The 13,782-nt window shown below is 47.3% G+C and overlaps 1 protein-coding gene across 5 annotated transcripts in view; it reads right to left on the reverse strand.

Annotated features, from left to right (window-relative positions):
* Positions 1-527: 527 nt before the first annotated feature.
* Positions 528-13,782, reverse strand: part of CFAP221 (cilia and flagella associated protein 221) — an 86,894-nt gene continuing 73,639 nt past the window's right edge. For 3 of the 5 annotated variants that reach the window (XM_082689831.1, XM_082689828.1, XM_082689832.1), the window contains 4 exons: positions 12,612-12,703; positions 7,755-7,847; positions 5,291-5,386; positions 3,291-3,517 (listed from right to left, as the gene is read on the reverse strand). In XM_082689831.1, the coding sequence (XP_082545957.1) occupies positions 3,409-3,517; positions 5,291-5,386; positions 7,755-7,847; positions 12,612-12,703 (390 nt within the window). In that variant the 3' untranslated portion in view covers positions 3,291-3,408. Of the gene's footprint in view, positions 755-3,176; positions 3,258-3,290; positions 3,518-5,290; positions 5,387-7,754; positions 7,848-12,611; positions 12,704-13,782 lie in introns of those variants that run through there. The other 2 variants (XM_082689829.1, XM_082689830.1) reach the window with 2 other exon arrangements.

The raw sequence follows: 13,782 nt of genomic DNA on the forward strand, positions 1-13,782 counted from the left end.
TGCGGGAGAACCCGAGGCCAGGGAGCCAGGGGGAGTCTGAACTGGGGCTGGAAGGCTGGAAGGGGGTGGAACAGCCCCTCAGGAACAGCAAGGGCCCAGGTGCAGGGTGTGCTCCAGCGGGCTGTGTTTGGGGAACTGCTGAGAGGCCTGAGTGAGGAGGAGGAATGCAGGGCGGGAAAGTAAGGTTTTCAGCCCTACAGAGGTTTATGAGAATTACCGATTCGTAGGATAAACCAGAAACTAAAGAGCCTGGTTACCTACTGGGTGGGTATGAACAGGGTAGTAAGATGAGGAGGGACGGGCCCTTCCCCGAGCACCTCTTTCGTGTGGCTGTGAGAACCACGGGAATGTGCGAACCCTGTGCACATCCTAAATATAAACGAATAATTAAACCCAACTAGGATGTTGGGGAACCAGAGATGGAATAGAAACAGGAACAAACGAACCTAACTGCATCCCAAATGTATGGCAGAACCACATGGACATGCGTGGAAGGGAAAAAAGAGCCGTAACTTTGGAAAATTGTATTTTTATTGAACTCTGTAATGCTAATGACAACAAGAAGGCAAATACTGTCATCTAGTCAAAACATGGATTTTGGGCACCTGAGTGGCTCAGTTGGTTAGGCCACTGCCTTCTGCTCAGGTCTTGATCCTGGAGTCGTGGGATGGAGTCCCATAACAGGCTTCCCCTGCCCTGCAGGGAGCCTGCTTCTGCCTCGCCCTCTGCTTCTTCCCCTGCTTGTGCTCTCTCTCTGTCAAACAAATAAATAAAATATTAAAAAACAAACAAACTAACTAAAAAAAAAAACCAAACCAACAACATCGGTTTCTCACAGGAGATATGTGAACAATTGGGCCATCCCTTCACGGATGTGCTAAAAGTGAACAAATAAACATACTGTAGATAATGAGAATGGGGTTATCACTGTAGGGGGAGGGTTACAAAGGAGTTAAAAGGAAGGCTGAAACAAACGTGATTAGAATCAGAAGTCTCAGAATCAATCCATGTTCTTTTTTTTTTTTTATATAGTATTTTTTAAAAGATTTTTATTTATTTATTTGTCGGAGAGAGAGAAAGATATCATAAGTAGGCAGAGAGGCAGGCGGTGGGGGGGAAGCAGGCTCCCCACTGAGCAGAGAGTCCATGCGGGGCTCAATCCCAGGACCCTGAGATCATGACCTGAGCTGAAGGCAGAGGCTTTAACTCACTGAGCCACCCAGGTGCCCTTCAATTCATGTTCTTGATAGATGTGGAGAGTGAGCTACAGAGCTATGTATGTGTAGGTTGGTAAAAATACGGAGGTGTCCCAGCTCTGTCCACCGAGAGAGCCTGGAAACAGAGACCCAGGAACAATGAACACCCAGGGATTGTCTCTGAGCATCCTTCATAACAACATCAATAAAAGGAGTTAGGGCTAGAAATAGTTGACTCCAGGGCTGAGGCTGAGAAAATATAAGATGAACCTGGATTTTTTTTTTTAAGATTTATTAATTTATTTTAAGAGAGAAAAAGAGTGTGCAGTGGTGGGGGAGGGCAGGGGTAGAGGAAGAGGGAGAAAGAATCTTAAGCAGACTCCACACCGAGCGCGGAGCCCGATGTCGGTCTGGATCCCAGGACCCTGGCATCAGGACCTGAGCTGAAGGCAGAACCTATTTTTTAAAAAAAATATTTTATTTTATTTATTTATTTGACAGAGAGATAAAGTGAGAGAAGGAACACAGCAGGGGGAATTGGAGAGGGAGAAGCAAGCTTCCTGCTGAGCAAGATGTGCAATATGGGGTTTGATTCTAGAGCCCTGGGATTGTGACCTGGGTGGAAGTTAGATGCTTAATGGCTGAGCCACCCAGGCGCCCCTACATTAGTCTTTCTTTGTAGCACTTATCATACCCTGATTTTATACCACAAACGTAAAATCTGTTTTTTGTTGATGGTGTGTCCCCTTTGTCACAGGGCAGGCTTGGGGTAGTATCGCTTGCTGGACCAGGATCCAGGCCCAGCTCTTGGATGGCCCTCAGCAACTCTCTTGTATTTTGTGTGTCTTGTGTGTATTTTGTGTGTACATCCTTGTGTGTGTATGTGTGCTTGTGTGCCATACCCCAGGCCACTCTTCCCTCCTCCACCTGGAGAACCACTATTTGTCCAGCTGTGATGGCCGAGCCTCTGTCCCCACAGCAGACAGGCATCCTGCTGAAAGCAGACTGCGGGACACCGAGCTGGGGCAGTCAAAGGCCTGGGCTCCTTAGCAGGTCATCAGGACCAGCCCCTTGGGCTAAGTAGGACTCTCCAGGGTGCTTGGCCTTATCCTGGAAGAAAAAAGGACCCCCTGGAAGGCGAGTGTGATCTTCCTGTTTTGGTGGGATGGGAGATACGAATTGTGATCTCTGAACAGTAAAAGTAATGTGACCTCCTTGTGTTCCTTAAGCAGACGAGACAGGACAATTTGGTAGCTTAAGACAGGAGGAGAAGGTGGCAGTTCTGTTGTGGGTCTGTTGTGGGTGATTCGAGAATGAAGACTCTGGTGTCCTCAGGCAGAGGCAGGCAGTGCCCCTGTCTCCCACTGCCCCTCCTGCCCAGCACGGCTGATGTCGCCGGAGTTCTGGGCGCCTGAAGACTCCCTCCCTGATTCTGCCCAGCCTTGAAGTACAGGCCTTGTGGATTTTCACCAGCTTGATAGGTCCCCTGGCTCCTGGGACCTTTGGGATTCCCTTCCCTGGGAGGATGTGTGGACTTGAAGAGCTGGCCCGCAACAGGGGGCCTGGCATGCGGCAGACTCCAGGGAAAAAGGAACTGTTGTCCTCGTTTGGAAAGCCTGCCTCACACCTCACACACGACTCCCACATCACCTACTGCCTCTCCTCCTCAGGCAGCCAGCCCGGCATGCACTTGCACAGCATCTCTCCCAAGACTGCTAGGTGCGGAACGCTGTTGGCAGATTTGGCAAATACAAATGTAGGACAAGCTTGTGCCCTTGCATAGATGCCTGGGAAGTGAGTGTCCTCACCAAGGCTGGGGCGCTCAGGGGCAAGGGGCGGCTTCCATGCAGAGGTGAGAGAGCAGACCCGCTCCGTACCCACCTTTCTCTGCCCTCTCCCCGCCCGCCTAGCCCCCCTCCCAGCACCACACCACGTGCAGAAGGCTTTGGGGCTCTCCACATGGTAGGTGGCCTGTGGCTTGCTCCAGAAGTCTTCGTGCCAGCATTGAATTTTTGCACCAAGGAGCTTTCCAACACTGCCATCCCACTGGTAACGTCTTATCTTTCAAAAGAAAAATGATTACTTACAAATATATACATCATCCACCTTTCAATTTTATTCTCTAGAGAGTTTAACTCCTCAAATGACCGGAACGTCAACGGACACAGTGACCAGCAGGAAGCCAATGAGAGAAACTGACCTCCTGGGGGTTTTATCCTAGAATCAGGTACGAGTTGAGAGCTTTGCCCCGTAGAATCTTCATCTCCTCCAGCATCTTTTCTCCTGGCTTCTCCGTAGGTTGTGCTTGCTCTTTGATCTCTCTGTACATCAAACACCCGACAGGGACACATGAGGGCACTTGGTAGCAGCTCAGGTTGCCCACCCACACCCAGAAGCTGGCTCAGGGTCACGGGAATAGTGAAGCCTGGAGGACTTTTTTTTTTTTTAAAGATTTTATTTATTTATCTGTGAGAGAGAAAGGGCACGTCAGCACAAGCAGGGGGAGGGGCAGAAGGAGAGGGAGAAGCAGGCTTCCTGGTGAGCAGGGAGCCCAATGTAGGACTCGATCCCAGAACTCTGGGATCCTGACCTGAGCCGAAGGCAGATGTTTAACCAATTGAGTCACCCAGGCACCCCTGGGGACTTGTTTTATGTTTTTTTAGAGAATTGATATCACATATATCTATTTCAAACTATGTTTGATGATAATTTTGTTACTAGTGAAAACACTTGGCTGGTAAGTGATTCAAACCTGGCTTCTGATTTCAGCTCCATGAGCTTCTTAGTGTGGCCAAGTTCTGTAACTCAGGCTCTGCTTCCAGATGGACAGACAGTGGTAGTTCCCATCTGCCAGTGTTGTCAAGAAGGTGAAAGGAGAAATCACTCACATGATGTCTTCTAAAGGTTCAGTCAGCATTCGTTGCTGCTTCATGTTTATGAATAAGGTAGGCCTGTAACCTGTCTGACTCTGACAGTGGCTCCAGAAGTGGGGGGAGTCAGGGAGTCTGTACCTGGATCAGGTGGCTGCTGATGTGGAGCCCAGCCCTTTGCTGGGTGTGGCAAGGGGGTTTCTGGTAGAATATTCCAAATATCTGGGAAGGAACTGAGGAGTGCATTTGGTTGGAAGGACAGATGTCTTAAGACTGTGAAGTCAGCTCTGTGATCTGCCTAGATAGAATACAGTATAAACTCAAGTGCTTCCGGAACGTTTTCTAAACAGGGTGAAATGTAAAGTTCTGGCAAATGCCTGGCAGTTTAGAAAAAGCAGAAATACCTGAAAATGAAGAATTAAAATGTTCCCTCGGGGCGCCTGGGTGGCTCAGTTGGGTAAGCGTCTGCCTTTGGCTGAGGTCATGATCTGGGAGTTCTGGGATGGAGCCCCACGCCAGGCTCCCTCGTCAGTGGAGAGCCTGCTTCTCCGGCTGTCCCTCACCTGCTCATGTTTCTCTCTCTCTGTCTCTCTCTCGCTCTCAGATAAATATACAATTAAAAAAAAAAGAGAAACCAATTTTTTGAGGGATAGTGATGATGTGTTTGCTCTCCGGCCCCTGAGGGAGAGGCGAAGGGAAGCGCTCACGTTTGCCAAACACCCAGTTCACATCAAGCTACTGGCTGGCCGTCCTTGCACTGGTGTCTCATTTACTCCTCACACTTGTGAGGCCTGTGAGGGAGACTTTATTTCCTGCATGGCGCACATGAGGACACCGCAACTCAGTTTACTGAGGTGTCAGAAACTTGGCCGGAGAGCTCGCACGGCATAAATGGTGGGGCTGAGCCTCGGCCACGGGTCTCCTCCGGCTCCAGAGCCCGGGTTCCTGATGCCGGAGGAGACTCGTTCAGTTATCAATAACAAACTCACCTCTGAAATTAGATGATAAGCAAATGGAAAAATTGGGTCCAGTCCTTAAATGTTTACCTGCCAACCACACTTGAGAGACCGTAATTGTGCATCAAATAAGATAGACACACCCCTCTCTCTTTTTTAAGCCTGAGGTATTTAGGTTCAGATGACGTGACAATTCCTGTCCTTTATGGAGGACCAATTCTATCAGAAGGCTGCCTCTTCCTAAGGAAGGCATAAAGCATCCACTTACTTCTCCTTTTTGGGGTCCTTGTGGTCCAACATAGGGAATTCTGCTTCGATCATTTCCGGAGTCAACAGAACTTCGATATTCTGTTCGCAGAGCTCACTGAAAAGGAAGAACATGCTTAGCTGGAAAGGGTTTTCCTTCCCCAAATAAAGTAGAGAAATATTGTGATCATTTAAGAATCATGCAATTCTTTTGGCTTTCAGTGTTAGTTCTACCCACTTTTGTTGAGTTTATGTTAAGAGAAGCATAAAGCTGATAAACTGCTTTGACCTACAATGGTAGGAATCATAACCAGAGAGTAAAAAGCAATTTTTAAAGTGGGGTTGTAGAATTCATATTCTCTGCAAGTGCATGTGGTATATTTACCAATACTGACCATATCTTGGACTGTAAAGAAAGCCTGAATGATTTCAATCTTTTTGAAATCATTCACAGTATGTTCTCTGGCCACCATGAAATTTAAATAGAAAGTGATAGTGAAGAGATCACTATCTTCTTCACTAAAAAAACCCAAAAAACCTACAACTGCTTTAATATAATTTTAATATATTTAAGTAATATATTTCCAAATAAACTATTGGTAAAAGAAGAAATTAAAGGGCTTGAGGTGACTTTTGTCTTGTGGTCAGCATAAGGGCTTGAGGTGACTTTTGTCTTATGGTCTGCTATCTGCTGGAATGGGGGTCTGCAAGCTTTTCAGTAAAGGGCTTTGTAGATCATATAATCTCTTTTGTAACTACTCAGCTCTGCTTTTGTAGCATGAAAGGAACCCAAAGAAATAATACATGAATGGGTGTGGTTATGTTACAATAAAACTATATTTACAAAAATAAGTGGCAGACCAGAGTCAGCCATGGGCCATAGTTTGCTGACCCCTGGCCTGATGGTTAAAGTGTAGTTGCTGCATGTGTGGGTTCTAGCTGGAGGAAAGTAGAGAGAGAGAGACCATGGAGGAGATACACTCACTCCTTCAGTGGTCATGGTCAGAAGTGGAATATCTCCCATCTCGCATTCCCTGGGCTAGGGCCTTGCCAAATGGGTGAATTTATTGCAAGGGAGGCTGGGAAATGTCACTACTACTTTCAACAACCCTATTACTTTAGAAAAAGAGAATGGATTTTTTGATAATGGCTTAGTTAAGAGAAATGCTTCCAAGATCAACCAAGTCTTCAAAGTTTGGAATTAAAAGCAGGTGCACAGGGGCGCCTGGGTGGCTAGGTTGGTTGAGCATCTGTCTTTGGCTCAGGTTGTGATCCCAGGGTCCTGGGATCAAGCCTGCCTCTCCCTCTCCCTCTGTAGCTCCCCCTGCTTGTGCTCTCTCTCTCTCTCTCTCTCTGTAAAACAAATAAAATTTAAAAAGGGGGGGGGCAGGAACACCATTCAGCCATGATACCCTGAAGTGGCATAGCAAGGTTCCATTACGGAAAGTACCCTTGGAAGGCATAGACACTGTTCCAGTCCCCTGTGACTGAAGACTAATGATTGCTAAGCAGCCGCATGTTGGTGCTCTGCAAGAATCAATTTCCTGTGAGTAGTTTCCTGTCTCTAAGGTAGGGATAACAGCAAGACCTCATCGTGGGGAGTAAATGAGACTGCGGGCAAAGCCCTGTGCTGAAGTGCTTGGTAAATGTTGTGATTGTCATCAGCATCAGCATTATCTTCTGCAACTCTGACAACTTGCAGGAAATAGGTTCTACTATTATCATTTCAAAGATGGGGGAACTCGGTCACGATGGTTCCCACATCAGTGCCAAGTGGAGGAGGGGTCAGCTAAGCTGCAGCCTGCTGGGCACCACAGCCCTGCCAGACAGGACATACTCCTCTGAACCTCACACAGACGGGTACCATCCGTCCAGGCTCCAGCATCCTCACCAGTGTCCTCACCAATGTCCTTGCACAGTGGTTCCAGTAGAAGGCGCTCCCACCTTCCCCGGTTTGGAGCTTCAAATGCTCAGGTATTGCCAAGTGTCACGGCACGTGGACAAGTCTTAGCCCCGGAGAGAAACCTCAGATATTCAGGAGTTCACTAATTGATGATTTACATGGACAAATGCTGAAATCAGCACAGCAACAGGAGATTCGAGGCTGTTGGATGCCTACCAGTAAAATGAAACATGAGCACCTTGGTTTGGGGTCTATAGTTTTTTATGCCTCTCCAAATCCTACTCTCTTTCAAGGACTAACCCAAGTGCATGTGACCATGAAGCCTTCCCAGCCCACTGAGCACCACCTCTGCTCTCCCCTCCCTGGAGCTCCCTCCCATCAGTGAATGTGAGGCTGCAGAGACCATCTACTCCACACCACTAACTCAGCCTGCCATCTCCTAGTTAGGGCTCTGGCTGCATGTGTTAGCCCTAAGTCATCTGGGTTGCAGACCTGGGCACCGTGTGCTCTTTTGAAATCTCTTGAAGCACCTGGTGCATTTTGGTAGAACAGACTACACTAGAAAGCAAAGGTGAGAAAGTACCGTTCAGCCGTTTCCAGTCTGTCTTCTTCTGGTAGGGCATCGAGAACGGCAGGGACATTTTCCGGAAGCATGACTAGGTTGAAGGAATCACAGCTGTGGAAGAACCGCACAGGCAGGGGAGGATAAATGCTCACATTCGCAGTCTTGGGAGCTTTACACCATGTGCTAAAGTGCTTGTACTTTCCTACTGGGCAGGACATTCCCCTTCTGTCCCTCACTCCTGAAAACCCACTTGTGTTTGCCTATGGACAAAGGCAGCGTGTGTGATAGGTACTGTTCAAACCCTAGAGCATGTGGCCAAGTAAGCCATTTTCTGGGGTTTAGGAACAGAACTTTCAAGTTAGTAGTGTCTAATATTATTTCTTGGAGGGCACAGGGCGTACTGGGACCGTTCACTTTTCTTAATAGTTTCCCCTCAACTTTACAGTCTTCCTTAGTTGTTCCATTCTGTTTCAAACCTTCCTCCCCACCCCCAGATATATTATTTGGTATCATAGATTTAGAGCTTTCTATAAAATCCTGAGAATAGAGCACATTAAGATAATTAAAATAGGTAGAATAAATATGATTAGTTTAGAAATTGGCAGCAAACTTCTGTTTCAAGATGGTAGAACAAGCATTTGCTTTTTTTGGTCTCAACTACTTAAAAACTTCTATGTTTTAAAACTTTATTTATTGGTTTTTAATTTTTTAGAGGGAGAGAGAATGAGCCAGGAGGGGCAGAGGGAGAGCAAGAGAGGGAATCTTAAGCAGGCTCCTTGCTCAGCACAGAGCTCCCATGACCCTGACATCATGACTTGAGTGGAAATCAAGAGTCGGATGCTTGTCCAACTGAGCCACCCAGGTGCCCCCCCTTATGACGTTTAAAGGAATAAAAAATTGAACACATGACAAAGAAGAAGAGGAGAAAAAACCTACATGGATAAGAGTTTTCAACAGTTTTCTGGACTAAATTTTGGAAGCTGGGGAGAGTGTTGTCTCATGAAGAAGAGTACATAGTGACAGACAGTAGAACACATAGGAAGGAAATGGAGCTTCCCCCAGATCCTAGAAAGATTGTGAGTGGAGGTTAAGGCAGGAGGCAGATGCAGAAAACAAGGGGTTTTGGCTTGTGCACATGTATCTTTGATGGGGCACCTGGGTGGCTGAGTCAGTTAGGCATTGGCCTTTGGCTCAGGTCATGATCCCAGGGTCCTGGGATCAAGTTCCACCTCCAGCTCCCTGCTCAGCAGAGAGTCCGCTTGTCCCTGTTCCTCTGCCCCCGCCCGCCCCCCACCCCCGGCCCCAGCTCGGGCTCTCTCTTGCTTACTCTCTCTCAAAAAAATAAAATCTTAAAAAAAAAGAAAGCATGTTATTGTTCTACCTATTACTTAAAAAAAGATTATATCAATAAGAGAAGGGAGGGAAAACCCCCAAATTGAAAGTAAACTGAAGCAAATATTTCACATGAATTCCATAATCATGGTGGAAGGAAAGAAAGAACAAGGAAAAAAAAGCATTAATCCAGGAAACTTAAAAATACTGTATTTGACTATATAGTCATAGATTTGGTGGGATGTACAATAAACTTGGGGGAACCTGCAAACAAACCTGACCTCTATTTATCATGCTTGTTCATTAACATGGCTATAGGTGAGACGATTGTGAAACTATTTTGGACTTCTATGAAATTGATTAATGAGTAAATGCATTAGGAGCCAGGGATCTCACAGTGGAAGAAGGGACAAACACAGAATGGGGGAAAGCAGGCAGTAGCTTTACGGATGCAGGCTAGAATTGTAAGCACCGGTGTGAATTCATCATTTCTGAAATGTGTGTATGTGTGCTTATGTATGTGTGTGTGTCAGGCTGGTCTGCTGAGGAAGCCAAGAAACAAGCCACCCAGTAGCAATGTGTCCACCTTGTATCCAGCTTTCGGTTTTCATACCGTTCTTCCCGAAAGGGAACCTGACAAAGCATGTGGGTCCTACCTGCCAAGCCCACTGCCGCTTTAGAGTGGGGTGGTCTGGGGCATTCCTGCCCAGCAGAGGTACTAAGAAGTGGAAAGCCCAGACCTCTCCCCAGAGAGCAGACTAGTCTGGGAAGAGAGCCTGGCCACAGCCACGTCTTTTTCATGAGACCAAATTAATCCAAGTTTTAAAGTCTGAGCCCGCGTTCCTCTTACTTTTGTGTGTGTGTTAATACGTTCTGAAATTGAAATGGTGGAGACGGTAGATGGTGGTCGGACACTTCGTGTTGCTTTCCTTGGTTTTAATGCTTTTGTTGGCAAAGCATAACTCTCATGGCCATAAAATCGTTTTCAAAATTCTTCTGGACAACACTGTATGTTAATTAATTTAATTTACATAAAGGAAAATTTAAAAAATTCTCCTGGACATTTCACTCGTCTATAAAATCTGAAAGCCAGGGCACTACTGGATTAGACAATGTCTTCGGCTGCTGCTGATTTGCAAGATTTTCATGAAAGTCCTAGAGAGACTCAAAAAGTTCTCACTGAATTTATTAAAGAGCAAAGAAGCCAAGTGAGATGTTTTGATTATTATGAATGCAAAAGTCACTTGGAATAAACAAATAGTAAATAGCTCTATCATGTGGTTTGACAGCAAACAGATATTCTCAGGGGCAAAGGAAACATCTCATAAGTAATAGGTAATTTATTCAAGCCAGAGGACTGCAAGGTTGAAGTATCATTAATGGATTTGTAGGAACTTAAGAAAGAATACCATTCTTATTTTGTAACTGCTTTTAAAAATAAAAACAGGGTCTAGAAGCTTACATCCTAGAAATCTATGAGAAGGAAATGGAGAATCCTCTCTTGATTTTATCATCTCTTATGCAATTACGGTTTATCTTGAAATGAATTGGCCCAACAGAGCACTCAGGCACAGAAGTTGAAAGTAACAGCTCCTACTTGGAGCGTTTTCTTTAATTCATGTAGAATTCATGTTTAATTCATGGTTAATTGAAGCCCAAGGTAACTGCTGCTGACTGCTTTTTGAAAAGAACAGCCTCAGGAGGTTTTTCCAAGGACCAAGCGTGGGAAAAAAAGGGACTTTCCCCCTCTTTAATTCTTGAGAGCTGTGCGTGCCGACAGCTGGTGGCCACTTTTGGCCATTTATTCATTTGTCATTTTGCTCTTTCAGTCTCCTGACCTTACCCCACAGCCAGCTCTGTCTGGTTTATGGGGCTGAAGCGTCCTCACCCCACCGCCTGAGCAGGCCGGGTTGCAGACTACTGCCATCTGGTGGCAGCAGAACCACCGCAATGCTTAGTGGCCGGGGTGGGGGTGGGGGCAGCCATGGCTGTCCCAGCTTCGCAGACCAGAAAGGTATTGTTCAAAGGGCTTCAGTGATAAGTGACTCGCCCAAGGACCCAGAGCGGGTCATGAGGAACAGAGGAACAGAGGCAGTCTCCAAGGCCCTCCAACGTGTTCATTCTCTCTACTGTGCCACTATCTTCCCTGATTCTAGAGCTTTCAGATTTTAACTGTGCTCAAGTGAAGAACAAAGATGCTGAGCTTCTTCTAGGTGGCTCCAGGAGGGATGAAGCAGGGATGAACCCACAGAAAGGGAACTCCTGTTTTTCTGAGCTCCTGCCAAACACCCCAGGCGGGGCACTTTTTGCTTGTCTCCTGTTAAATCTCCAGGCGGAGGACGGTAGCTGAGAAGCAGTGAGGAAATAATCCCAAAGCGACGGCCCCTGGCAGCACCTAGGGAAGGGAGGCTGAATGTTGCTTAATTCAGGAGGAGCTTTTCTCTGACAATGAGGGAAGAAGTAACATTCAGTGTTCTCAAGTCACAAATGTGCTTTCAGCGATGCCCCTCAAATTCCCCGAGGGTGGGGGCGAGGGATAGATGGTAGTGTATACAGGGTCGCGCACGGGACACCCAGTGAGCTCTTTCATTCCTACTAAAATGAAAATGTCCATCCCCTTGTTTTAATGGCCAAGAGGACTGGGAGAAGAGGCCGAGGAGTGGGGCTGATGTCACATAGCTCCTGCAGGACTGGGCACTCTGGGGAGAGAGGGGCTTGAGTTCCTGCCTCAGAGGAGCCAGGAAATGCTGGTGGGAGTGGGGGTGCCTGCTGATCCCATAGGAGCAGAGCTCACGCACTTGGGGTGCGCCTCATTTTGGATCAAAGGACTTGAAGGAAAGGTGACTGCTGATGGCCACTGTTTTGGATACGAGTCACCTCCACACACGAATAACCTGTTTAAGTATGTTGGTAAGGACAACAGACCAAAGAAGCAGATTTAGAGGCTTGGGAGTGGGTTACTGACTGGCCAGAGTCCTAAAGAAAAGGCCTCAGACTCCTTGTTTGAGATCTGAGGGCTCTGAAGAGGAGCTAAATGAGCAAACTAGCAAAAATGTGTTTACTCTAGATTCCTTCTTTCTTTGCTCCAACAATATGCTCATTGGTCTGTTCTGTTTCTGCCCCTGAGCTCCATCTGTGTATGATGGTAGCTGGGGCCTCCCAGGAATGGTAGGCTGAGGCGGAGAGAGCAGGAACCCCCCTGAAGTTGTATATGGAGGGCACAGAAGGCTAATTTTGGCAATTCAAGAACATTAAAAATTGACCATTACTATTTCAGCTGAGTTCTTTGGATAGGTGGTTTACTGAAACAGGGATGATCAGCCACTTGTGACATTCATTCTTTTAAGAAGTAGATCTCAATGAAAAGAATTCAGAATGTGTGAGTCTGCAATGCATTATCGTGTTTCTCCACCTAGGGAACTTCCCTAAAACCCTAAAAGTAGGATTTGAGACCATATTGGCAGTTAACTTTGAGGATCACAGCCTCTGTAATCTGTGGTGCCAAGAGACCTCCAGGAGATGAATAGATGAGCTGTGGCTTACCTCTGGGCTGTCTCTGTCTTCGAGGTTTCGGGCAGGGAGGAGAGAGCCAGGGGCTGGAACTTCTTCCAATGCATTATCCCAGGAATAATGTCCTGTAGGAAAAGCCGGGCACAGGGTCCCACATGTAAGGGAACTGTTTGGAGCGGTCAAGTCTAGGAAGAACTTTTGTTTCATTCAGTGGGCTTTTTGGCTCAGTCAAAGCTGAGCTCCAAAATGTATACCTTCCTTAAGTTCCACTGCTCTTCTGAGGCTTAAAGACGACTTTCCTAGCAGAAGACATTAAGCAATGGGAACTAAAGTAGGGATGAAGGAGAGATTTTCCTCCCCCTGATTCATCAGGCACACAAAGAAACGGGGCCTGGTGATGGAAAACATATCGGGCCTTACAATCTGTTTTGTGAACGACATGCTAGAGTGATATTCAAAGCGACGTTCGCTCATCAGATGGTATTCCTGGCAGGGCCCAGTGCCTGCAAATGCACAGACATGCGAGGGAGGGCGCTGTCAGGGGACCACCAGCTGGGTGGCGTTTGGGGGGGGCGGTGCACCGCCAGACAGGAACTGGTGGGAAGTGAGTCTGGAAAGACAGGCAGGGCACAAAGGGCCTGTGGGCCAAGCTGATGGTTTGGAGCAGCTCCATCGGGCCGCGGGAACGACTGAGGGTTTTTAAACTGGAAAATGACGAGACCTGCTTTGTGTCAAGGGAGAGCTTTGGTGGGGGGGGGGGGCACTGCACAGTGGGGTGAAGCAGGAGATTTGCCTGCTGTGGAGGGCAGATGGGGGATCCGGTGATGGGTGGAAATGGGGAATGAAAGAGAGGGAGGGGTCCCAGGGATGTGGGTCGCGGCACAAGAACATGTAGTTCAGAAAGGCGAGTGGGTAGCCGAGGAAGAGGAGGCAGAATGAGGTGTGGTCAGCAGAAGCAGGGCAGAGAGAATGAGCTGTTAGGGACTTGGTGAGCTTGCAGGGCCTGAGGGCCACCCCTAAGAGAGGTCTGGCCGTTCAGGTCAGGCCAGTCATCTAAAGGGAGAAGGAATTCCCTGGAACCTCTCCCAGACTGTGCATTAGCCCATCACCAGCTTGTCCATTCTGATGTTATGCTTGTTGGAGCCGAAGAAAGAGGAGATGAGACCGTGGGGTTTCACCTGGCGCGTGACCATTTTTTTTACGT

The sequence above is a fragment of the Mustela nivalis genome (genome assembly GCF_964662115.1).
Source record: "Mustela nivalis genome assembly, chromosome: 11".
Classification (NCBI taxonomy): Eukaryota; Metazoa; Chordata; class Mammalia; order Carnivora; family Mustelidae; genus Mustela; species Mustela nivalis.